The sequence below is a fragment of the Neopelma chrysocephalum genome, unplaced genomic scaffold (assembly GCF_003984885.1).
Source record: "Neopelma chrysocephalum unplaced genomic scaffold, ASM398488v2 Primary Assembly neopelma1_91, whole genome shotgun sequence".
NCBI lineage: Eukaryota > Metazoa > Chordata > Aves > Passeriformes > Pipridae > Neopelma > Neopelma chrysocephalum.
In genome coordinates this window covers 6154295-6178125 of record NW_020897753.1, presented here as the reverse complement: position 1 = coordinate 6178125, position 23831 = coordinate 6154295, and the positions used below count along the sequence as shown (strand labels likewise).

Sequence of the window (23831 nt, the reverse complement as noted above, 5' to 3'; positions counted from 1 at the left end):
AAGCACTTACAGTCCCTGCGTCTGGCAGGAGGCTCCAAACATGCAATTGTGCCCACAGTGCCATGGAACTTCCCTTGTGGGCTCTAATTAGGCAGTAATGACTTGGGCATAAAGCAATTTCTAGGAATTAGAGACTGGCTGGTAGAGGTTGATAGCCCACGTAGTGGTCACGTGTTACCAACACCAGCTGGCTCAGGGAAAAAACATTTTGTACTGAGATTCCATAACGTTAAAAATGGGATTAAAGAGTTTCAGATGGTTTCGCTCCCATCCTCATCCTCCAGTTGGCTGTTGAGCACTGTTCCTGCAGAAGGTATTTGAGATAAATACTGCATGATGTCTTTATGAAATGCCTCGTCATCTGTTTGGTCTCAGATGATTTTACAGTTCCTTATTTGAACCGGAAATATCAGTACCAGAGAAAATTTCAGAAAAGCTCTCCAGAAACAGCCTGAGGAGTTTTGTTTTCGGTTTTGGTTTGGTTTGTTTGGGGTTTTTTTTCCAAGACTGAGAGGCCTGAAAACCTGTGAAGAAGCCCCAAGGTTTGGGGGTAATTGGCTGTTGGGAGTCCTCAGGAGCACTGATCTAGGAAATACTTAGAAGTCACAGCTCTACTTCAGGTGGTGGGGCAACATCACTATAACCTGTAGTTTGTGATATATTTGGCTGCATTGTTTTAGCACTTTCTACCTGGGAAGGCATCTAAAAGCAAGTTTAATGACTACATTTACAGTGGTTAATCCCAGAACTTTGTTACTCCAATTCAGCACCAGCTGAGGAAGTTGACGACTGACCCAGAAACAGAGAAGAAATATTATTATTATTAAATTAAATTTTAATGGTTTTAACTATTCTAAGAACGTATATTCGGGAGTATTTTGGAACTAAAAAAATTATCCTTTTTATAATTAGAAAAAATGCACAGAGAACAGGACTTCTCTTTCCCACCTCATTCTCTAGAACAGCACTGTCAGTGTTTAATGCAGTGTGTAGCCTACTCCTTCTGAAAAAAGGGGATTTAGAGATTAACCTGGTTGTTTGAAGAGCAGTGTTTGTTCTTGGACAGGTGAAGCATCCCCAGCTCCTTTCTCTTGCACCTCCTTTGGTTCCACGAAGGCTCTACACAGAAGACATGGAAACATTCAATGATCTGTGCCCAGATCTGCAAATCACAGGGTTACTTCATCTTCTCAGGGAACTCGTTTTGCTCCTGGCATCATTTCCTGTGCGTTTGTTGCAAAATAAAATCTGAAAAAGAACCACTAGAACACTGAGCGATGCCTTAAACCTGCAGAGGGCAGGGAGGTGTAACTGCACAGCCCCACTTACCTTGGCCCAGTTGGTCAAAAGATTTCTGGTCAGCCCTGCCTGCAGGGAGCCAGTTTGGGGAATAAATTCCCAGCCCCCTGCCCTTCTGAGCTGCTGCAAGACACAGTGGTTTTCTCTTCCTCTCCTACACAAGCAAGGAGGTGACGCTGCTGCTGCTGGTGCTGGTTTTGCTTCCTGCTGTGTTGACAGGCCTTTGCCTGATGGGACATCAGAAAAGGGGAAAAACACAGACCAAATGTGGGTGCTTGGGATCCACAGCAGGGTTCTGAAAGCACAGTCAAAGCCTGAATTTTCTGATCCTGGGCTGACTTGATAGGACAGTGTCTAGTGAAAACTGCAAGCTGATGACCAGGAGAGTCACCTTCCTTGTCCTGTGTTTGCTCCCTCTCAAAGCAAGACTGTAGGAATAGCTGGGGAAATAAAGGGAAGAGTAAAGGCACTGAGGGGCTGAGCCTTTTTAAGTATTGCTAGGAATTCCTAAAGGTCCCACAAATACAGCAGGCTAAAAGTTACTTCTTGTTCCACAGGAGTGGAAAGAAGGGGGAAATCCCTCTGTAACGTGAATAAAGAACCGAAAACTCCACAACAATTCTTGAAGATTTCTTCCCTGCTGCAGCGTCTGCTCTGACGTGACCAAAATCCCCCATCAACCTTCAGGGAGTTTTCTGAGAAAACCGTAAGTAACCTCAAAATAAGAATATTTGGAGTGAAAAATTAAGAACAAAACAGTAGGGGCTCGGTGAAAGCTGGCGTTGTCCATTTAAGGTTTTTTACAGATCCCAGGCATTCTGCAATTTGTGTCCCGTTGTACCAAGTAGCAAGAAATAAGTGTAGAGACAAAGTACCAAGAAATAAGTGTAGAGACAGCAAACACAATACCCTGTGTGGGTATGTGCCATCCTGGGCAGTTCTCTGCATCACATGCATCAGAGTTCCTGTCAGGCAGAATGCTCATTGCAGGATCAGGCAGTGACCATTTCCAGCCATGTCCACACTTTCCTGGAAGGACTACACACACAGACAGTTCTTAAACCATGAAAGACCCGGTGAAAGTATTACATTTAACACCGGGATTCATCTGAGGAGGGAGGTGGTGCCTGCAGCTTTTTGTTTCTTTTCAAGCAGTTGGAGCGGCTGGAAGGATGTTACTGTGGCAGGTCAGCTGATGGGATCAAAAATAGGCCAAGCACTTACCTTGATTTTTAAACTGAATAGCTGTTCCTAAATATTTCCATGGGATGAGACTCTCTGTAAGAGAGTGTCAGGGAAATAGTGCCTTTCAAGGAAAATTCGTTTGAACTTAGTGTTGCAATTCAGATCTCCTTCCTGCTCAGCCAATAAAACGTTCAGCTGTGTTTCTGGCTGTCAGCTGCCAACTACAAGACTGCCTAATAATGTTGGTTGTGAATTTCCCTTTGGTATTTGCTGCATACAGAGAAAGTAGATTTTTTTTCCCCCCCCTAAAAATCGAGCATTAAGCACTACAGCAAGAACAGCAGTTACCAGGACAATGGCTTTGGTACTCACTGCTGTTGTGGCCAGTGGAGTGAGACTGAGCACAGGCTCTTGCTGACATGCCTTCTGTCAAACAAGACCGTGCCAGTGCGAGCGGCGTTTCCTACGAACTGGGTCAGGGAGATGAATGGCAGAGCAGCTCTGCCCTTCCTCTGCCCAGGAGCAGAGTGCAGCCCAGGGTGCTGGCTGGCAGCAGGAGGAGCAGAGTGCAGCCCAGGGTGCTGGCTGGCAGCAGGCACAGCTGGCTGGGTGTCTGCACAAAGCAAGGCATGGCTCAGTTCAGGAAGGATATTGAAGTCCTGGAGCAGGTGCAGAGGAGAGCAACTGGGCTGGTGAAGGGACTGGAGCACAAGTCCTATGAGGAGAGGCTGAGGGAGCTGGGGCTGTTCAGCCTGGAGAAGAGGAGGCTCAGGGGAGACCTCCTCACTCTCTGCAACTCCCTGACAGAAGGGGGGAGCCGGGGGGGGTTGGTCTCTTTTCCCAGGCAACTCTCAGCAAGACAAGAGGGCTCGGGGTCTTCAGCTGTGCCAGGGGAGGTTTAGGTTGGATATTGGGAAGAATTTCTTTCCAGAGAGGGTGATCAGCCATTGGAATGGGCTGCCCAGGGAAGTGGTGGATTCTCTGTCCCTGGAGGTTTTTAAGATAAGACTGGATGTGGCACTTAGTGCCATGGTCTCGCAACTGCAGTGGTAGTGGATCAAGGGTTGGACTTGATGATCTTGGAGGTCCCTTCCAACCCAGTTGATTCTATGATTCTATGGTGTGGTACCAGCAGCCCTGTGCCACCTCAGATCCCTGAGGGACACAAATGGTGAGCTGGGTTCCTTCTCTGGGGCTTTCCTTTAGCGAGGGGCGCTCCCACCGCTCGGCCTCACAGAACACCCGAGGTTTTGTAACCCCTGGGAAAGAATTCCACACCCCTCCGAACTCCAGCTGCCTCAGTTCTGCTTTCCTAGGACGTTAAGTTTGCTTTCCTCTGGTAGCTGCCTCCCTGTCCTTTGCCACAGACTCTTGCTGGTGCCTCCCTCCTCTCACCCGCGTTTTCAGGCTGGATGTCACCCGACCCCAGCACCTTGGGGGATGCTGCCATGAGAGCCAGGCCCCTGAGCTCAGGAAGAGTTATTAACTTCCAGAGCCCTGCATTAACCTCTGCTGGGAGCGTGGCTCATTACAGAGCCATTCCTCTCCAGCTGGAGATGGCATTGGGATCTTCCCAAGGTCACTACAGAATGAACTGGATGCAGCACATTTCTGTGCTTGAGATTTCCATTTGTGTATTTAGTTATGGACTTAGTTGTGCCCACAAGAAGAAGGAAAAATACACAGCACTAAAAACATAATTGCAGTAGAACAACTTCTGTTCAAACCTCTGAGCTCAGGATTATCCTATCCATTATCCTATCCATTTCCATGTCTGATTTTACCCCTGGTTATCTGGCAAATTATTTACGTCTGAAAACAGCTTTTCTCCCTATGAAATACTAGTGAAACAATTAAAAGCTTTTAAGATATCCCTTATTTTGCCCTTCGGGAAAATCTTTTGACAAGCTTGTGGAACAAGAAAACACAAGTTATGCTTTTACAGCATCACATCAAAAAGAGTGATATAAAAATATTTTAACTAATTAATAGAAAAAAATAAAGGTAATGAAGAAATAACTAATGCCAGGTAAAAAAAAAAAGATAATTACACTTATTAGATGGGATTCCTGAAGAAGCTTCTTGCAAGAGTGTGGATCATGAGTCGCCTAAAGCTGGGAACAGCCTCCTCAGTCACACCTCTTTCAGAGGCCACTGTTAACTCTAAGACCCCTTTGTTTGCTCTGAGTCCAGAGGGTTCAACTCGCTGTGGCATCACTTTAAGTGTCAATTTAACTGGAGATTAACACAAAATTGAAATTCTTACCTAATGCTGTTCCTCCCTGGAAAATAAGCCATTTTTTTTACCCAAACCTGCCAGGCTTTCAGATGCATCATTCAAATGTTTTTCTATGCCAGCTAATTCTTTTTTTCTGCTAAAACCTCCAGTGACACTTCAGGCCGTTTAATTCAGGCTTTTCCGAGCCACTGCCATCAACAGCTTATTTCCTGCCTCCTCCTTTGCAGTGTCTGAACATCTCCCTTGGGTGGACTCTTCTTGCCAGCTTTATATACCTCTATATATACCTTTATATATCTCTTATACTGAGATGTCAATTGGTTGGTTGGGTGGGTTTTTTTTAATCTATTGTGAAGCAATTTCGTACACTACTGATATTTTAATGATCATATTAATCAACAAGCTGCTTAAATTATTACTGAAAACAGGCTGCCCAGGGAAGTGGTGGAGTCACCGGCCCCAGAGGGATTTAAGACACGTAAATGTGACACTTGGGGACGTGGTTTCAGTGCTGGGTTAATGGTTGGACTCGATCTTAAAGGTCTTTTCCAACCCAAAGGAGTTTATGACTCCTTTGATATTTTTTTTTTAATAACCTGGGTAAGATTAAAATTCTGATTTCTGTGTGTGTCAGTCTTGATTTCAGCGTGATGGTTTTTTTTCTGTGGGTCAGAAAGGGTTTCATTTTGCTTAAGGTTATTACTTTTAAATATAGGTCAAAATGTATAAAATATACAAAGTAAGTAGAACATCGCAGCCCTTTTCACACAGTTTTTCAGAAAGTGTTACACTAAAATAATGAACAGTTCAGAATCTCTTCCTTTCTGCTACTATGACCCATGAGATATTTTTGATCCCAGAATTAGTCCACCTTAACGGTCTGCCTTAAAAGGATGAGATTATTCAGCTTGTTCAGGCTGTATCTCTGCAAAAGGAAAACACCTTAACAAAGAATGGTTTGTTGCCGACCTGCAGCTGGTTATGGCATTTCATCTGAAAGCCTATTTAAGCCCTTAATGGTAACATTTATTCCCTCTCCCTCGGAGGAGTATTTTACAAACAAAATTAATTAGCAAACGAGGACAGCCAATTTGGTGCTATAGTCCAGGCTGACAGTCGCCCAAGAGGGGTGTTGGCAGTAATAATAATCAGTATCCCAAAGCACGGCGAGGTCTCCTGCCTGCCAGGAGATCCCTGCTGGAGCTGGAGCTGCCACCCTGCCTGTGGAGCAGCAGCTGGCAGGAAAGCAGGGGCTGCTGCACGGGGCTCGGGCACTAATCGTGGGAACGGCCCACGAGTCACCTCCCACTCAGATTATCCACCTCTGAGCCCCGGAGCCTTCACCCAGCCCAGCCCTACCTGCACTCAGAGATCAGTGACCCGCCCGCAGCTCGGGAGGATTTTTGTCAACGTTTCCGAGCTGATCCTTCTCTCCCGGGAGGAAAGAGGGATTCGGATTGACTTGACTTCAGAGCTGCTCCGAGCTCACTTCTCCCGCCCTGCCTGCTTCTTGCTTTGGCTGCTTCTGTCAGTGGGAGCTGCAACACCGAAGCCTCAGGAGTTCTGGAGTGTCCTTTGTCACGGCTACCGCGCTTAAGAAACGGCTCAGGCATTTAGGGACCGCTAATCCTTCCTGGGAACAACACAAGGCTTGTTTCTTCCAAGGAATGTCTCACCCGAGGGCCCGTGGCACGGTTCAGTTTTGCCCACTAAATGCTCTCGCAGCAAGACAAAAAAAAAAAAAAGGCAAAAAGAGGGGTTTAATGCCATTTTTCTGGAGCTGTCTTATGATAGCATTGTCATATTTATATGCCTGCTCTTTGAAGAGCTAATAATTCTCCCAGTGTTTGTTAATAGCAATAACAAAGAGAAATCCAGCTGTTCAAGAGACAGGAAAAGAAGCTTGACAGCACAGAGGGTTAGAAATAATTTCGGTTCAATTATCATGGGTTTGGGAAATGGACACCAAGCAGGAAGCTCCCTCTAAATTCCCAAATAAATCCTTCCCATAAGTATCATGGTTTTCCCTGTCACTATGGGTTATGTATCATAGGAAATCCACAACATCACATACAGTGACACTTTATTTCCCCCCTGCTTTTACACACACAAAAAAATAGCAGTTGCAGGAGAAACAAGAAAAATATTGATAAAGTCAGCTAAATACCATTTCTCAATATTAAGCCTTCATTCCTAGTGTGACCCTATTTGAAGTGAAAGTCGAAGTTCAGTCATTATATAACTAGATTTACTTCATAACAGAATCGTAGAATTGAAGCTCCTTTACCTTATGTAACACTTATTTTAGCTTATTTTTAACCGTGACTTGAAAGTCATCCTGGGAGCTCCTTAGGCTTTTTTTTTTTGTCAGTGCACTACAAAGGAAAACTCCAGATGAAACTGCACCTCCTCTGCTCTGTGCTTGAACCAAGAGTGCCCCCGTGAGGATTTGTGTTTATAGAAAGCTTGAGGGTGACTGCTCAGCTACAAAGTGAATTAAACTTACTGCTTTAATGTACAAATAAAGCCCCGGAAATTTGCACACGGGCTGATGTGGATACACACGAGCCTCGCTGCTCCCAAACCTCTCTGTAATCTTGGCTCTGCCTCAAACTGTGTGACTAAAATCCACCAAATCTTCAGCAAAAATAACAGTGCTGATCTGTGGTACAGAGCAACATAAAAACGCTTTGATCCAGAAGATGAGAATGGAGGGAAAAAAAAAATCGGAAATTTTGGCAGGTAAGAAGGAGTTAGGAAATAATAAGATGTATTATTAGGAGAAAAGGAGAAAAAGGATTAAAACAAGCTTTCTGACGTGGAAAAAATACAAGAGGAACAGCACACGAGGAGTTTTGAGAGTGTTGTGTATAAAATCTGGTCAGAGAAGTGCTGATTTGAAAATGAAGAGCTGCTGCTGTTGCAGGGTGTGCCCACACAGGGGACTGGAACAAATTAAGGGCACCGAGCTCAGTTACTGCTCCTTGAAAGGATCCAAACCCCGACGATGCACGACTGGCACAAGATCACACATCTGCTTCTGGTGCCAAGGGATTTGAGGGCTTGGTGGGTTGGGACTGACTTTGGTATGGATCCCTCCAAGCTGGGCTTTGCTTTGCAGCCCCCCAGGTGCTTCTCCACCCAACCTGCCTCCTCAGCAGCCCTGGGCAGTTTGCTCTGGGACCTGCTGTGCCCATCAGAGCCCCGGTGTCCTCTGTGCTGGCTTTAGGCTCCAAGAGCCCTATGCAAGAGCCTGGCTGAGCCCTGGGGAGCAGCAGGGGCTGGAGTGGGCCCTGAGAGCAAAGCTCTCAGCCCCTGTGCACACCCAAAGGTCCAGACCTGGGCTTGTTGGTGTTTATCCTGTGTGCCACCAGCATCACCCTTCACGGTACAGACTCACTGTGCACCTTAAAATAAAGAATCCCTGCCCCAGGTATCCCCTGCTCCCAACCAACCACAGCATCGCTCAGCCTGTCACAAACTGTCACTGACCTTTCTGAGCAGCCTGTCCTGAGCTGTCAGTGTCAGCCCTCCTCACTGGAGTGTTCTGTGGGGAGCAGTGAAGGCCTGGCACAAAACCCCACCACCACAGGCTTCGGGATTCACTGGTACCTCTTGCTCAGTGACTGACTTATCCCATTCTTCACTGGATTCACAGGATTCACTGGTACCTCTTGCTCAGTGACTGACTTATCCCATTCTTTCACGCTGGCTCGGCTTCAGAGTCTGCCACTCTGGAAGCGCTTCTCTTTCCCATCCCTTATCCCCTCTGGCATCCTGGATTCACAGCTGAAAATCCTGCCGCAGAAAGTGTTCACCAGGCTGTGCAGCAGGGAGCTAAACACTTGGTGAGGGTCAGTTCCATCCTAGTACAGATTAGTGCACAGCACAGAGCTCCACAGGAGGCCTTTGGGAGGCATTTTCGGAGTCAAAAGTGCTGCATTTCATCTGTACTAAAGCTTTCAGGCCATATTTTTCTCATACAAAAGCATTCTGGCTCAAAAACGCACACAAACAGCAAGGAGCCAGTAATATTAATACCAAACATGCTAAACCCTATTTATTTCACTGGAAACCATGTGTATTTCTGCAGGGGATGTAAAATTGAATTTCAAGTACAGGAAGTGCTCTGTTACTGCTCTGGCACCACAATGCAGAGCTGCTTTGTTGTTTGCTGTAGAATAGTAAGCTAAGCCTGTCCAGCCAAGTGAAGTGTCAGGAAGGAGCCCTCTGATCCCCAGCACCAAAATGGATCTTGCTGGTCTCTTGTCAGATTTCCCAAACAAGCACTTTCCCTGCTTTATCACAGTGAACACATTACCGGTATTAGAACTCCCAGCAGAGTCTCAAATGCAATTTCTAACCTCCCCCCAACCCTTGTCCTCCATCCAGCTCTCCTCATGGCCCACAGTCCTGCCAGGACTGCTGCCAAGAGTGCAAAAGCATGGATTAGCTTCACCCCGCGAGCCTGGGAGCATATGCAAACCAGCAGAACTCCATCAAACCTCGCAGGGAGACATCGTGGCAAACCCCTTCCCAACAGATCCCGAGCTCTGAGGAACCAGGATCAGGAACCGGCTAAGAAAACATCAACAACGCGCCACCCCACTCCTGAAAAAAACTAACCCCAAGACAATAAAACCTCCCAAAGCCCAAACCAGCAACAATAAAGAGGCGAGGAGCGATAAACCTGGTCTGACAAGTTTATCTCAAAGACTCTCCATTCAGCCTTTGTCCCTGCAGGCTGTGGAAAACAAGAGCCCCTGGCTGACTCCTGCCCCCTCCAGCTGAAAGCTGGGTGGGTTCCAGTCTGTGCCTCTGGAGAAAACAGAGCTGGGACTAAGAGAGAAAAGGCCACAGCAAAAGCTTTGTGCACAGGTACCTTTCCCCTCCCTGCCTTCCATTGTCATACTAATGTGAAGTCCCTGGTTTTTCTGCTCCTCATCTCACCTCACTCTCCGTGGGTGTTCCCTACAAACTCTAACTCGTTCACACCTTGGGAAGGAGCATTCACGAGTTTTATACACTTGCCACACTTGGGAACTTTTACAAGGTTAAAAAAAGCACCAGCAAGACACGCAGAGGGTGAAATAAGTCCTCTGCAAGGAGAGCACAGCCCCCAGCTTTGAGTTCTGCTGTGAGGTAATCCATGGTACAGGCACGAAATCACCACAGTTACGTCACCTGATGATGAACATTCCATGAAAGCAGAGTTGCCAAACTGCTAGAACTGTTTTGGGTTGGTTGTTTTTTTTTTTTAATCATAACATTAAAGCACGAGTAAAAAAATCCCAAAGTCCGCAAATACAAACTACATAATAAATAACTCATGGTGCTTTCATACAAAATCTGCTACAAAAAATTACCCAGAGCTTAATGAAAACCATGCAGGCACTGGAATCCTACACCCAGCGTGCCCTCCAAGTAGGAACAGGAACAGCCCTGCTAGTGCTGTTATCATTTAACCTGTTTATAAAGCTGGGAAAAGCTCCAGCTGCATCTCCCACCTCTGTTTTTTGTGCCTTCCTGTGGTCACGGGCAGAAAATAAAAAATAGCAGAGCAGGAGTGAAGCAGCAGCACGACACAGCACCTTCACTCTTCCCAGTGCTGGCTGTGGTGGCAAATCCCTTATTGCCCCGTGCCCCTCACCTGAAAGCTGTTGGGAGGCCAATTGCACCAGGGATGGGCTGGTGGGGTGGTGTGAGGAGTTTGGAATTCGTGGGCTGTGCTCAGATCCCAAAACAAGTCACCCCGAACACGTGGCTTCATCCCAACGGTGAGCACGGAACCTCTTCTGCACCTGGGATGTGACAGATACCACACACTGGAAAATGGGATGGAGTTCTGCTCTCTATTGGGTGTAATCTGCTCACCTAATTTGCATAATTATCCCGGTATCCCACGTGCTCCAGGTTCTATCATCTGAAAGCCACGGAACAGGACAGACGTGGTCTGTACAAACCACTTCCATCTGTATCTCCATGGAAGGATTTCTTTCTTGTCCATCCCGTTGATTTCTCTGTTTCTGCAGCAGAAAGCACAGTTTCTGTGTCTTTTTGGGTTTTTTGTTTTGTTTTTTTTTCTGGCTTTTATAACCAAGAATACATTGCAATTACCCAAAGTTCTTGGGGGCAACTGAAACATGTGGATAATAAAACTCAGAAATGCAAACTCTACTTCAGTCCTTCCACAGAGCCCCCAGAAGCAGCACTTTTGTCTGTAAATGCCTTGTTGAAAGCCAAGCCCTGCAGTGACACCAAAAGACTCCAACCAACCTCATGTCCCAAACTAATTAATTCCCCCTTGCACTGGGCAGGCAAGGAAACCCCAAGGCTGGGCAGCCTTCAGATCTGTTCTGGTGCCTGAATAAAAGGAAAAGGAAAAAGGAAAAGCTCTGTGACCTTTATTTGGAAGTGGGGAATTCCACTGAACCAGGAAAAGCTGCATCTGTGGAGTGCGAAATGGTGTCAGTAAGGGTGTGAGAGCTTTTCCTGGTTCAGTGGAATTCCCCACTTCCAAATAAAGGTCACAGAGCTTTTCCTTTTCCCTTTTCCTTTTCCCTTTTTAACCTGCTCACGGCTGGAGAACCCGGTGCCAGAAGGGATTAGAGTAACAAAGCTCACAGGCTTCAAATCAAACCACGGCCTTCACCTTGCCCTGGTTCATCTTCCATCAATAACAACTGAAGCAGCACAGAAAAATCCACATCATTTCAAGGCTTTTTAGAATTCAAGAGGGGCAGACAGCCCAGGAAAAATAATGGTGAAAGCACTGCAACAATTACTCAAATACTGCTAAAATACTTGGTTAATGTATGGAGAAAATCCCCATGGAAAATATACACGTATATATGGGAATGTATATATGGGAATAAATCCTATTGTTGGTAAATGAAGAGCAAAATTTGCTTCAGGAAAATAGAAGAAATCAAATTTATGGATAGACTTTTGGATAAATGTGTGGATGAAACGTGCATGGTTAAAATGGCAAGTATAGAAATGAAAAAAACAAACATAAAAGAGGGAAGAAATAAGTGTTCTTGTAGTTTTAGTATCTCTTATTTCCACAAGTCATAAAGTGAAAGCTTTAGATGTTGGACACTGGAGATGCTTTTAAGATGAGATAATTTAGCTAAGAATCATTATTACATGAAAAGCAGTGGCATGTGCTCATTGTTAGATAATTACATCAGGAATGGCCTCTCAGGCAGAGGGGATTCTAGGGAAACAGCCTTACATTTGTGTAAAACCTCCCAGTGCCAAGGGAGAAGATAAGCCTTATAAAAGGAAAGAAAATGACCTAAATAGGAAGAGCTTCACAAGTTCCTGCAGGAGCTCAGTGTCCCTGAGGGCAGGAAAATGAGGAGAACTCAGGATTCGCTGCTTGACTTCAAGCACTTCTTCGTGTTTGCATTTCTCTTCTGTTTGAGCTTTGACTAAAGCACAGGAAATATAACATATTTAATCAAAAAAACCCTCATCAATAATAATTGCCAACAAACCCAAACCAAGCAGTGTTTTAACTTGTGACCTTTCACGCAAAAGTCACGTTTAGCTCTGCCTGTTGAACTGAAGAAAAAGGCCTTTGCTCCACAGGTTTCCAGAAACTTGAGCTCGGGGTTCTCTTTGAGGTCAGACTCACACCACAATTCTAGAATTTCCTTTCAAAGGTAGACTTACTCCCTAAAAAAAAAACAACCTCCCAAATGAAAATTTATAAAAACAAACTGGAAAAGTTGTATCAGGTTTACTAAGGCGAAAATATTTATAGCTGTTGCAGTTGTAAGGCAATTACAAAACAGGTGGATGGAAGAATTAAAGCCTAAACAAAAGAGTAATTAACAATAAGACTGCTTAACTATTTGCCAGTATACTTTAAACTACTCAAACATCTGCAAAATTATTCACCTGGAAGAAATTAAAGGTAGTGTAAAAACTATTGCTTTGCCAACAGCTGAGAGCTCATCTGCTCACTTTTTTTGCCTCTTTTTTTGTTTATAAATAGATAAATAAATTTAGAAACGCAGCAATGGATCAACAGTGACGTTCACCACTAAGAAATGAGATATTCCCAAGATTTTGGCATTTCAGACTCCCTTATTATTGTGCATATGAGTGGAACCCACTGGAGTGAAGAGAGCTGGGCACTGACGTAAAGAATTAAGTGGAATGCAGAGATTGGAAAGGCCTTGACAATATTTACCCATCAGTATTTATATTTTTAAATATATTTATATATGTATGTATAAAGCAATGACCCAAGAATGTGTCAAAGTGTCTGAAATAGCAACTTGTCCACAGAAAACAGAAAAATAAGCAATAATTCCTCTGTGACTCAGACAGGGATCATTTCCTGCTTCATCTCTTGTGTTATGAACAGCCACAGCTCCAGTGTTTGCCCTGCCAACAAAGGGCAGAACGTGACAACACTGGGCAGTTCCCTGTGAGGGGATAAAATGGCCATGAACATCTCTTAAAAAGGACGAGGAGATTTCAAAGAGTTTTGGTTATTTTGGAGGTTTTTCACTTACCAGTGACACACCAGTAAAGCACCATTCGTCCAGCATTAGGAGGGAAATAAATGTCAATATTGGGAAAACCTTCCCAGTCCCTGAGCAGTGTAACGGGCGAGGACAGTGAGAGAAATAACCTTCATTTTAGTGGAGAAATGTGCCACAACCAGCAGCCCTACAAACCCCCCCAATAACGGAGTGTTAATGTAAACCTTCTTACCTGTTGCCTTGTAAATCATCTCCCAATTCTTTCACTGTAGGGTATTTATAATATTACCGGGTTACAAATTATCCCTGTTCCCACGAAGGACCAATTAATTAGAATTAGAGCACCAGGTACAACAGCCAGCAAGGCACACACGAGGTATCGTTTGCTGCACACTGGGCACGATAAAATTGGGGATAAGGGGCATTTTCCATCACCCGGGATCATCCTTATAAAAATTGAATACATAAGCCCAGCCTCGACTGTGCTGTGACACTGTGACAGAGGCATTACAACAGCTGGGAGTCTCTCATGTCCCATCGTATCCCGGTTATCCCCAAACACAGGGAAGCCGCAGCCTGGCTGAGCAACCTGTTCCCGTGCTGGGTGACCCTGCCCTGGGCAGGTACCCTCGGGCTTTGGGGAGCGCCGAGCACTGCTGTCACTAATTTCTTCTGTTCCAGTGCTGCGGGGTGCCGGGGGACGATTGATGGAGCGGGATGACGGAGCGGGACGATGGAGCGGGATGACGGAGCGGGATGATGGAGCGGGATGATGCCGCGGGATGATGGAGCGGGATGATGCCGCGGGAGATGCTCCCGGCTGCCGCCAGCCCACCTATCCCCCGGTGCCCACCCCTCCTGCTGCCGCGCAGACCCAGCGCCCACCTGCGCCAGGTAAGCCCGCCGTGCCGAGCGAGGCTGCCGGGCCTCCTTCCCGGCGGGCGGATCGCCGGGAATGCCGCGAGGGCGGCCCCGGTGCGGGCGGTCCCGCCCCGTGACGCCGGTGGCCATCGCGGCCGCGCCGCCGGCCATGGCGGCCGAGGAGGAGGACGACGTGGAGTGGGTGGTGGACACCATCGCCGGGTTCCTGCGGGGGCCCGCCTGGTCCATCCCCATCCTGGAGTTCATGGAGCACAACTGCGAGGGTGAGCGCCGCGCCGGGCGGGCCGGGCCGGGCGGGTCCCCGATGGCGCCGCGGGCTCTGTCCCCGCTCCGCGCTGTCCCCGCTCCGCGGTGCCCGGGGCTGTGCGGGGACGGGGCGCGGCCCCCGCCGGGCGCTCCCGGGGCCCGCGCCGGCCCCCGAGCCAGCCCCCCGTGCCGGGACTCGCATCCATTAGCTCGCCCTGGGATTACGGCGGGAGCTTACGGCTGACACCGGGCGAGCGCGGCGCCCCGCTCGGCCGCCCAGGCTTTGCCAGAGCCGCGGGTTTGCCGTGGGAAACCGGGCGGGACAGCCGAAAGCGCCGCCCGGCCAGTGGGACAGAGGAGGAGAAGGCCCAGAGTTAAGTTCCTGCAATGATGTGAACGTTGTCAGTTAAGAGGTGAGAAGCCCTAAATCGGTACCTCCCAGAAATGATAGCACTAAAAATCAGTGGGTACCAGTCGTGTGCTGTAGTTTGCCCTGTGCATGAGTTTAGCTCGGAAGCAAATCCAGTTAAACCTGCTTTTCTTCCTCGAGAAGGAACAGAGGAGAATCAAGGAAGAACTTGGGGAACAGCCTGGAAAAGTGGAAGTACGGGCTGTGAGGGGGACCTGGGATCACCCTGTAGCCCGGGGAGACCTGTACGGGTGTGTCTGTAGTGAGGGAAGGAGGAAACACTTCCTGATGTAGAGATTTGGCTAAGTCACTTCTGCTGCTCACAGAGCAATTCCTGCTGCCAGAGAACACCTGGAGCCTCATGGTACCAAAATAAAGACAATTTGGGCAAGTCTGAAAGCAGTGCCTAAACCCTTTGGAAACCAAAGGAAGCTTTCCTTTGCCATTATTGACAAAAATCGCTTCTCAGTTACCTGGAATAATTTCTCCTCCTCCCAAGCTTTACCTGAGGCATGATCATGGTGGGGCCCTACACCTTGCCCTGCTATACCAGGAAATGAGGGAGGGAAAGCTGCTGGAGGCGGGAAGGGATAGGGAAATCCAGCCTGGAAGCATTCTCCTGGGAAGTCTGCCTAAACTTGGCGAGGCACTGCAGTATCATGCAAAGGGTGTAGGTTTAGGTGTCCAGGGAATTGATTTATCCCTCTCGGGAGCGATGATCTCTCTTTAGAAGGTTGAGGGGAATTTGCAGGCAGTAAGAAGATTGTGGGCCCGCTGTAATTTTCCAGGGCTGGGATGGGTCCTTCTGCTGGGCTGATCCCGTTTGCTGCCCTTGCACCCACATCCTTTGTCAGGGCACAGTTCTTCACGGTGCCAAAACATTCAGTCTTTGGGCTGGACGAGCAAATTAGCAACGTTTTCATCAACTGACAATAATTTGTGATTGCTCAAAAATACCATGTGAATTTTGGCAAGTTGGTGTGTAAGGAATTGATTTTGGCACTGTAGTTGCTTGGGCTGGGTCCTTGCACTTCACTTTGTAAATGACCATAATGGTTTTCTGTCTGTTCATGGCTGTTTGCTTTCCCTCTCCCTTAATTTCTCACGGCTGCACTAATTTCCTTTGATGTGGAACTGCACTTGAATCGATGGATGTGTATTTAGGGCAAGAAGGCTTTCTAGTTTTACTCAGATGTTCCAAGGTGCTCATTGAAACATCATCTGGGCATAAATTTGGTAATAGTTGTGAGCACCAGCAGATAAAGGTACAAAAGGAATAAACAGCCCTTGTGGCCTGGGACTCCCTCAAAGCACAGAACCACCTTGTCAAGCCAAACTTGACTTTGAGCTCCTCCCGTTTGAGGGGTCCTAGGCAGGATTTTCAGTTTTACCAGGAAAATGGTGAGCTTGTCTCCTGGGATATCATGACAGGGTGGTTCTTCAGATCTTTGTTGCTGTTGGGCAACCCAAAGGCTCTGTGCCAAAGCCCTAAAGGAACAATGACTGTGTGATTTAGGAGCCCTGACTCAATGAAATCCAAGGTCTCCGTTCCAAGCCGCTCCTAATGCCACTTAGCCGGGAGGAGATGCTGACTGCAGCTCCCTGCACGTGGCACTGGACTTCATCCCAGCGTGTCCTGAGCCTGAGGACAGAGCCCAGCCCTGTGTCACCCAGGACAAAGGGAACAGAGGAGCCAGAGGTGAAGGTCGGGGTCTGCAAAGGGCTGTGAGGGGTCCCCGGAGGGGGGGAGGAGATGCAGGAGGCAACGGGTGCTGTCAAATGTCTCCACCCTCTTGGCTTTGGGAATGTGGTGGTTGCCAGGGGAGTGAGATTTGTAGAACTTTTCCTACCATTTGAATTTATTATTAGGTATTTTAAATTAATTTGATTTTTATTTTTTTCAATTTCTTCATTAAAATCGTCGCCTCGTGCAAAAACACCAAAAGCGACGTCGCTGTTCCAGATTCTGATTAAAAAAGCAAATTTCCTTGGCTTATTACAAGGCCTGAAGTGTGTGATTGGATTTCTCTCACTGCATTTTGCTGGGAGGGGTTGGGAAGTGGTGGCAGTGCCTCCTGCTTTAGGAACTGCCACCCTGTCCGGGCTCAGGGCAAGGACGTCGGAGGAGCTCAGAAAGTCACCCCAGCTGTGGGTGAAGGTCACACTAATTCCCTGGGCATCACCCCCATCAGGGACGTCACCTACATGTGAAGATTAAACCACACTCGTCCACCAGTTCCAGCAGAATTCCCGTATTCCCCCAAGCACTTCAAAGGATGCTCCCGGGAAGTGGCTTGTCGGACACGGAGCGGCTAATCCTGGAGGGGATTGAGGCAGCCTTGTTTCTAAGCCTCTGCTTTAATTGCCAGGTTTTACATTACCTCTCTTCCTTGTACATGAAAAAAATGTAAATTAACCCCCTCAAAAACCCTTAGATTTCAGGTTCCCTGGCATTCTGCTCCTTCCACCTCCTCTGCAGCGCGGAGATCGTGATAGTTCCACTCGGGAGTTCCTGATATGGGTTTATGCAAACAAGATTAAAACAGAACTTCACCACATTTCCTCTTTGGGTTTGCCTGGTTTTGTGCAGGCAGGGGCTCATTTTCCTGCAGCACCTTGGCTAAAAGACTTGACATTTAAAAAAAACTCGGTTTAAGTCATTAATTAATTAATCCTCCATGTAAATAGATGGAGAAACTCCCTGCTCTGTGTGTCATCTGCCACCTTGGAACACCCCTGCACAGGTTCCTGTGGTAGTTCCTCTATTAAATCTTAATTTTTAGTGAATGTATCTGCTCAGTCCTCATATTAGGAAGATACATTTCCCCAATATTAAATCATGACACTTAATTGCATTAAATTACCAAAAGCACACGCTTGCCCTGAGTGTGGGGAAGAAACACATGACTATAATAAATCATTAATCATATTTTCATGTGATTAAACATGTTGAATATATTCCCTTGTAAAGGTTAATGTCTCTGTTTAAGGCATCAGTTAATTTGTGGCCTGTGTTCACTGACTGGAAAATGTTTCTTCCTCCCTCCCCCCCCAGTTTTTGATGATGAAGAAGAGAGCAAGTTGTCTTACACAGAGATTTATCAGGAGTACCAAGCTCTGGTGAGCATCATTCACTGTTGGGGGGAAAATTTCTGAGAAAACCAATTTAAAATGTTAAATTAGCGTTTAGCTGAACTTCTCATTGGGTTATCTTTGTTATTTAGAGTTTCCTAACATTGCTTGTTATTTAGAAATCCATTGAGCTCTAGTTGTCCTTTGTGCTTTCATGCTTAGACACCAGATAGGTAGAAAAGAGACTGTGACACACTCATATCTTAGTCTGTGCTACCTTTTTAATTAAAATTAACATATCCACTGCCTTCAAGACTGTATTTCTAAGCTTGGTAATGTTATTTTCTGTCAAGTTAAAATGACAAAGAAGTCTGAGAACACACACAACTTGTATCTTGTTCACTGGGGAGCCTGGGAAATCTTCTGACTTAAATTTCAGTTGTCAGAGAGAGCTTAAATACCTCTAAACCAAGGCATGCAGATTTCCAAAACACTCTTTCTGTAACGAGACCTGGGAATGCTCAATGTTAAAAAGCATCAGTTGGATGAATACGAGCCAGCATCCATCAGAAAAAATGATTGTAATGATTGTTGTAATGATTCTCCTGTGAGTTTGAAAAGCACCCCAGCAGAAAAGAACGTGCAGGGATGAAAAAAAATCCACGTGGTTCTTAGGGAAAAACCTGAGAGAGTGAGGCCTGTCCTTTCTTGCAGGTGGAGAGGTTACTAGAGGATTATCTCAAGGAGGTTGGAATCAACGAGGAGAAGTTTCAAGAGGCTTTTTCGTCCCCGCTTGCAAAGACTCACACCTCACAGGTATTTGCCTTCCTCAAGCAAATAATTCATTCTCAGCTTTGTGATTTAGATTTAATTCTTAGGGGTTTTTTTCACTAGTAGAGCAGGGGGGAGAGGGAGCTTGGAAAAGCTTTCTTGTTAAAACTGTAACTTTCAAACGACTTACAGCTGCAAACTTACCCTGGGAAACCCAGCTTTGTCATAATATTATTGCAGACGTGTTCATCCAAAGGCATAACTCACCAAATTCTTTTCCTGACTATTACTGGATGTCTGGAAAAACAGACAGGTAGGAGAATGAAATATTAAACTCTGCAGGGTCTGATTTTGGTGTGTTTTCCTCCCCCAGGCCATCCTGCAGACGGTGCTGGCAGCAGAGGATTTTAGGCTATTTAAAAAAATGATGGTGCAGAAAAACATTGAAATGCAACTGCAAGCCATTCGGATCATCAAAGAGAGGAATGGTAGGAAGGGGTGAAGGGGGGGGTCCCTTCAGGGTTTCAGAGCTCTTTTGGGGGCTGTTTAATCCATTCAAAACGAGTGTGGAATTCTGGTTCTGTCCCAGCTCAGGTCACTGGGAAACATTCAGTTGGTGTTACTGGGACTGGGATTTCAAGACTCACTCCTTGGCTTGCATTCCCAGTGCCAGCTGCCTGTGTTTGTAAACTTAACACATTTTTCACTTCTGCTTGTCTGAGTTTCTCTGTGAGACTCGACTGAGTTGTTGGTTATGGAATTTTGGTGACAATTGTGAGTGTTGGAGCAATGAGTTCCTCCAACATGCCAATAGAGATAATTTGAATTCTGCTGAACTGCCTGCTGTGCTTACTCTGCACTTCACCCTGAAAAATCCACAGGGGAACCAGGAGCTAAAGCCTTCCCCCTGCTAATACACACCTGAAAAAGGAGATAAGGAAGATAATCCACACCAGGCTTTGCTGCTCTGCTGATGTTCCTGAAAGGATTTTCACCTCCCCGCTCCTTTCTTCCCTGTCTGCAGTGTCACCTCCTGTTTCTCAGGGAATCGTTTTTAAATGTCCCCTTCCATCTAACAGCTAAATTTGGGAGTGGTTCAGTTGGCCATGGACAGCACAGAGCTTGGCTTTACCTGGCATGTCCAGACTTCCATAGGCAGAAACCTTTGCCTTTTTGCTGCCAGGATCACCCAGGATCCCTTTGGAAACAGTTACAGAGAGGAAGGATTAGATGCCTTTGGGTTTGTGGATGTGGTTTTCCTGTGTTTGCTTTTTTTTTGGATTTTTTTTCCTTCTCTCTGCCCATTAAAGCACAAAATCACTTTCTTTATAGCAAGCCATAATTCTTTCCCCTATTTTTTTCCAGGTGTGTTGCCTGAGTGTCTCACAGAGGGCTCTGATGTGTTCAGTGAGATCGAGCAAGAAGAAATGAAAATCCTCAAGGAGGTTCTCAGGTGAGAAACAAATCCCTCCTGCTTTGGGTGTTTTGTTAAAACAAGAAATAAAGGTCTGTAGGACCTGACTCTTCCAGCCTTTCCCGGGAAACTCCCTTCATCTTCCTGATGGCAGGAATGTTCTTGCCAAAATCCTGCTGAACAAATTGTATCCTCAAAAGCTCCCACTCCCAGTTCACAGGGATATAAACAAATCCAGGTTTTATTGGATGGTGGTGCTTTCCCCTCTGCATCCTGGAAATATTTCCCTTCTTGTCTTTAAACCTGGGATAGAAAAGCCCTGGGAATTCCTACAGAGTTATTTTGGCACGGGGAAAGAGGGCAGTGGGGTTTGTGTGCTTCTCCCAGTTATTATTTTCTATTAAGAGTGTGTTTTCACTGAAGTCATGGAAATATTTTGGATACTAATAAATATACGTATCCAAATAGTCCTCGAATATTTAAGCAGTGCTAAATTTACCTAAAAATCACTAACACTAGATGAGTTTTGAGTATTTACTCGTGCTCTGTGTTACAGAAAATCCAAGGAAGAATATGACCTAGAGCAGGAAAGAAAGAGGACTGAGGAGGTGAGTACCTGACCTTTTTGAGTAAGTTAGGAGTTAGAATTAAGGAATACCCCGACATTCCCGTCCTGGCTGGGACTGGATCACTCCAAGTGTGCCATCAGGACAACCACATTCCCCCCTCGGTCCCCGAATCCTAAAATCCTGGGAGCAGATGTCAACCTTTGAGGCCCAGAGAACGTTGGAATTACTGATATTGTCAGGATCAAAGAGACTTCAAAGCAGGAGCTGCCTGGGGATGACAGCATTCCTAATCCTGCAGGAATTACCTCCAGGATCCCGTCAGGGACAGGAGAGTTTTCATGGAGTGCCAGAATTAATCCCCAGCACCCAGAAACCCCCTCCAGGAGCCCAGCCCTGGGTGTCCTGCAGAGCCAACCACAGGGAAAAGGGGATTGGAGTCATGGCAACGCCCCCCCTGCCCTGGGAAAGCAGGCAGCTTTATCCAGGGATATCACTGTTCTTCCTGAAAGAGCCAGGTTGCAGAGGCCCAGCCCAATTCCCCTGGACAGAGAAGGTGATGGTGTTCAGTGAGAGTGTTCAGTGATGCATTTGTTGTTTGGAGGATGTTTTAGTACAAAATAATTCCATATTTTAGTGACTGCTGAGGGGCTCTGGCGTGGGTTAGATGGTTGATGAACAGTGTAGACGTTTTCTGGGCAAATCCCAGCTGGCTTAACTGCTCCAAGGGGTGGACTGGGCTGTGTGTAAGGTAAAGGACACAGTTTTACCTGGAAGTTCTTCTGGGAGCTTTCCTAGTGTGGCCAGTGCAGTGCCAGGGGCTGGAACACCTGCTTTGATTTCCTTGATTTCTGATTTCAGGCACAAGCTAAACTCAGAGCACCAGATGCCACCCACAGTTCTCCAGGGAATTCCAGAGGAGCTGTCAGAGTAAAGGAATCCACGGAGGGAGCTGAGGGTGCTGCAGAAACTCCCAGATGTCCCCCAGGTAATTTTAGGGGGTGTGTGGGGTGTGTGTGCAATGCTGAGTGTGCAACATGAGGTGGGGTTTAAATTATACAAGAGCCCACTCCTGTCAAGATTTTCAGGCTGTAAGTAAAACAGCCCAGCTCTGAGCACAGGGGGCCCTGCAGGAATCCCTCCCAACCCGGGGCCTTTAAGTATTCCATGATGTTCCAAGTCTTCTCCCAGTGGAGGAGAAATAGAGGAGCCCAACAGCAGTTTTTATCTTTGAACTGACTGTGCTTGTGCCACCATAAGAACAGCAAGTTCCCTGCAAGCAACTCCGAATCCCCCACTCAAAAAGCTCTGCCCTCTCTCCCTTCATACACTGAATTTACAGATTGAATTTACAACTGCACACCGGTTCTTGACAGCAAATGTTTCTGCAGGAACCAGCCTTCAGCTGTTAAGGGCCATTCACAGCTCACCAAACTGAATCCTCCTGCCTTTGGCTCAGATTTGAGTTACCCATTTTAATCTTTTCAACGTTACATTTTTGGTTTTGGGTGGGATTGTGAAAAAAGGGGAGAAATGTGCCTTTTTTAAGGCACTTTTCCATTTCATGAGAAGACACCTCTGGATAGTAAAAGAAACACTGATTTGTTATTTTCATCTCATTTCTCTTCTTTCCAATTTCTCTGTAAAATTCCTTAGAGGGATCTCATAAATCTCCGAAGGAAGACCTAAAACCAGCCTGCCCAGTACAAAAAGGAACTGAAAACTCACCCCAGCCCTCTTGTGCCAAGGGGAAAGAAGACACTAAGAAGAGGCCTGGGAAACACTCAGAGAACACAGCACAGAAAGCTGGGGGAAAAGGGCCTGTAAGTGGAAAACGAACAAGAATAAACCCCAAACGTGGAACTGCAGGGCCAAGAGCAGGATTGCATGTGGAATATACACTTAAGACAGCATTATTTCTGTTCTTGTAATCAGGTTGCTTTGGGTTAAGTTTAATTTTCTTCTAAAATCAGCGTGCAAACACTTTTGCTGATATTCCCAGTTTAATTAGCAGAGTTCAGCTCATGATTCTGCTTTCAGAGGAGGGTTCAGCCTCAGTGCCATGATAATTGCTTAGGAGACAGCTCTGGCTTGAACACTCAACTTGGGTTTGTTCTCAGCTGATAGTTTTGGAGGCAAATAGGGTGTAAGTGCTTTTCTTGCACAGGGCATGGATACCAACATTTAATTTTGGTTTAAATCTTTCCTCCCCCCCCAGAGTTTATCAGAAACCGAACAACAGGAGCTGAAGCAACGTGAGGAATATCTGAAGAAAAAACGAGACCTGCTGCTGGCCACCAAGAAAGAGTCCAAAACCAGGGCACCAACACCCCCAACCACCGAGCAGAGAGAGGAGGAGACACCCAGACAGGTGAAGCACTCCCACACTTCAGTCACAAACAGCAGGTGGGGGAAGGAGAGAGGAAACATTTCCAGGATTTTCACTGGGTTTGCAAAAGCTTTTGGCTGGAAGTTTCAGTGATCAGTTGGCATTGGTTTGCTTCAGGACCACCAAACCCTGATGATTCATCTCAGTTTATACTGAGTGGATTAAATGCCTGTTTGCTCTTAGTCTGTGTCCTGGTTGGGCTCCCCCAACCCTCGGGGATGTTTTTGCTGATGAAATGGCAAAGGCAGGGTGGTGGCAGGAGCCCCGTTCCCCCTCTGCTCCGTGTTCCCTGCCAGGGAAGCTGCTCATGGCCTGTTGTTTTCCCTCTGTTTAGGAAGTGTCAGAAGAGAAGCAGAGGCTGCTCCAGAAGAGGAAGATGCTGGCAGAGAAACTAAAAGAAGAGGTTATTAATAAGCGATAGTTTTAAGAGCTCCTTGCAGGCCCCAGGAACAGAACAAATTCTATCATCACTGAGTGAAGGGGTTTGGTTTCCAGTCTCACCCTTTAGCTTTCTAGAACTCTCAGACAAGCAGCTCCGTCCTTGGTAAATCAGTATTTTGGTGACACTGACACACAGCACGAGCACTCCTTTTCCAGAGGGCTGGGAATTCCCTGGGACACCCCGCAGTGCCCAGCCCTGGAGAAGGGAAGCAGAGATGGAGAACAGGTGAAGTCATTCCTGTGGCAACAGGTCAGAGCTAGACCTGGAAACTTTGGCATTTTTAATAGTACAGAACTCGGTCCTTTTATTAACCCATTATAAAATCACTCTTTGGCAGCTGTGCAATGTAATAAAGTCCAATTCCCCAAGGAAGTGCAAACTTGGCCACCTCATTTTTAAGAAAGGCAGTGCAGCTT

The 23831-nt window shown here is 46.5% G+C and overlaps 1 protein-coding gene across 1 annotated transcript; it reads left to right on the top strand.

Moving 5' to 3' along the window:
* The first annotated feature begins 14224 nt into the window (after positions 1 to 14224).
* Positions 14225 to 23583, top strand: CFAP36 (cilia and flagella associated protein 36). Its single transcript, XM_027693454.1, has 10 exons — positions 14225 to 14369; positions 17817 to 17881; positions 18548 to 18649; positions 18978 to 19092; positions 19970 to 20057; positions 20575 to 20626; positions 21446 to 21572; positions 22241 to 22407; positions 22803 to 22955; positions 23308 to 23583. Exons 1-10 carry the CDS (start codon positions 14255 to 14257, stop codon positions 23392 to 23394), a joined length of 1071 nt encoding a protein of 356 aa, XP_027549255.1. The 5' UTR covers positions 14225 to 14254; the 3' UTR covers positions 23395 to 23583.
* Positions 23584 to 23831: the final 248 nt, after the last annotated feature.

Bases quoted from the DNA above. Each gene is read 5' to 3' on its own strand.
- CFAP36 (XM_027693454.1), top strand. From the start codon at position 14,255: ATGGCGGCCGAGGAGGAGGACGACGTGGAGTGGGTGGTGGACACCATC. The intron at 18,650-18,977 runs GTATTTGCCTTC...TTCCTCCCCCAG, and splicing joins CAAAGACTCACACCTCACAG to GCCATCCTGCAGACGGTGCT. The intron at 22,956-23,307 runs GTGAAGCACTCC...CCCTCTGTTTAG, and splicing joins AGGAGGAGACACCCAGACAG to GAAGTGTCAGAAGAGAAGCA.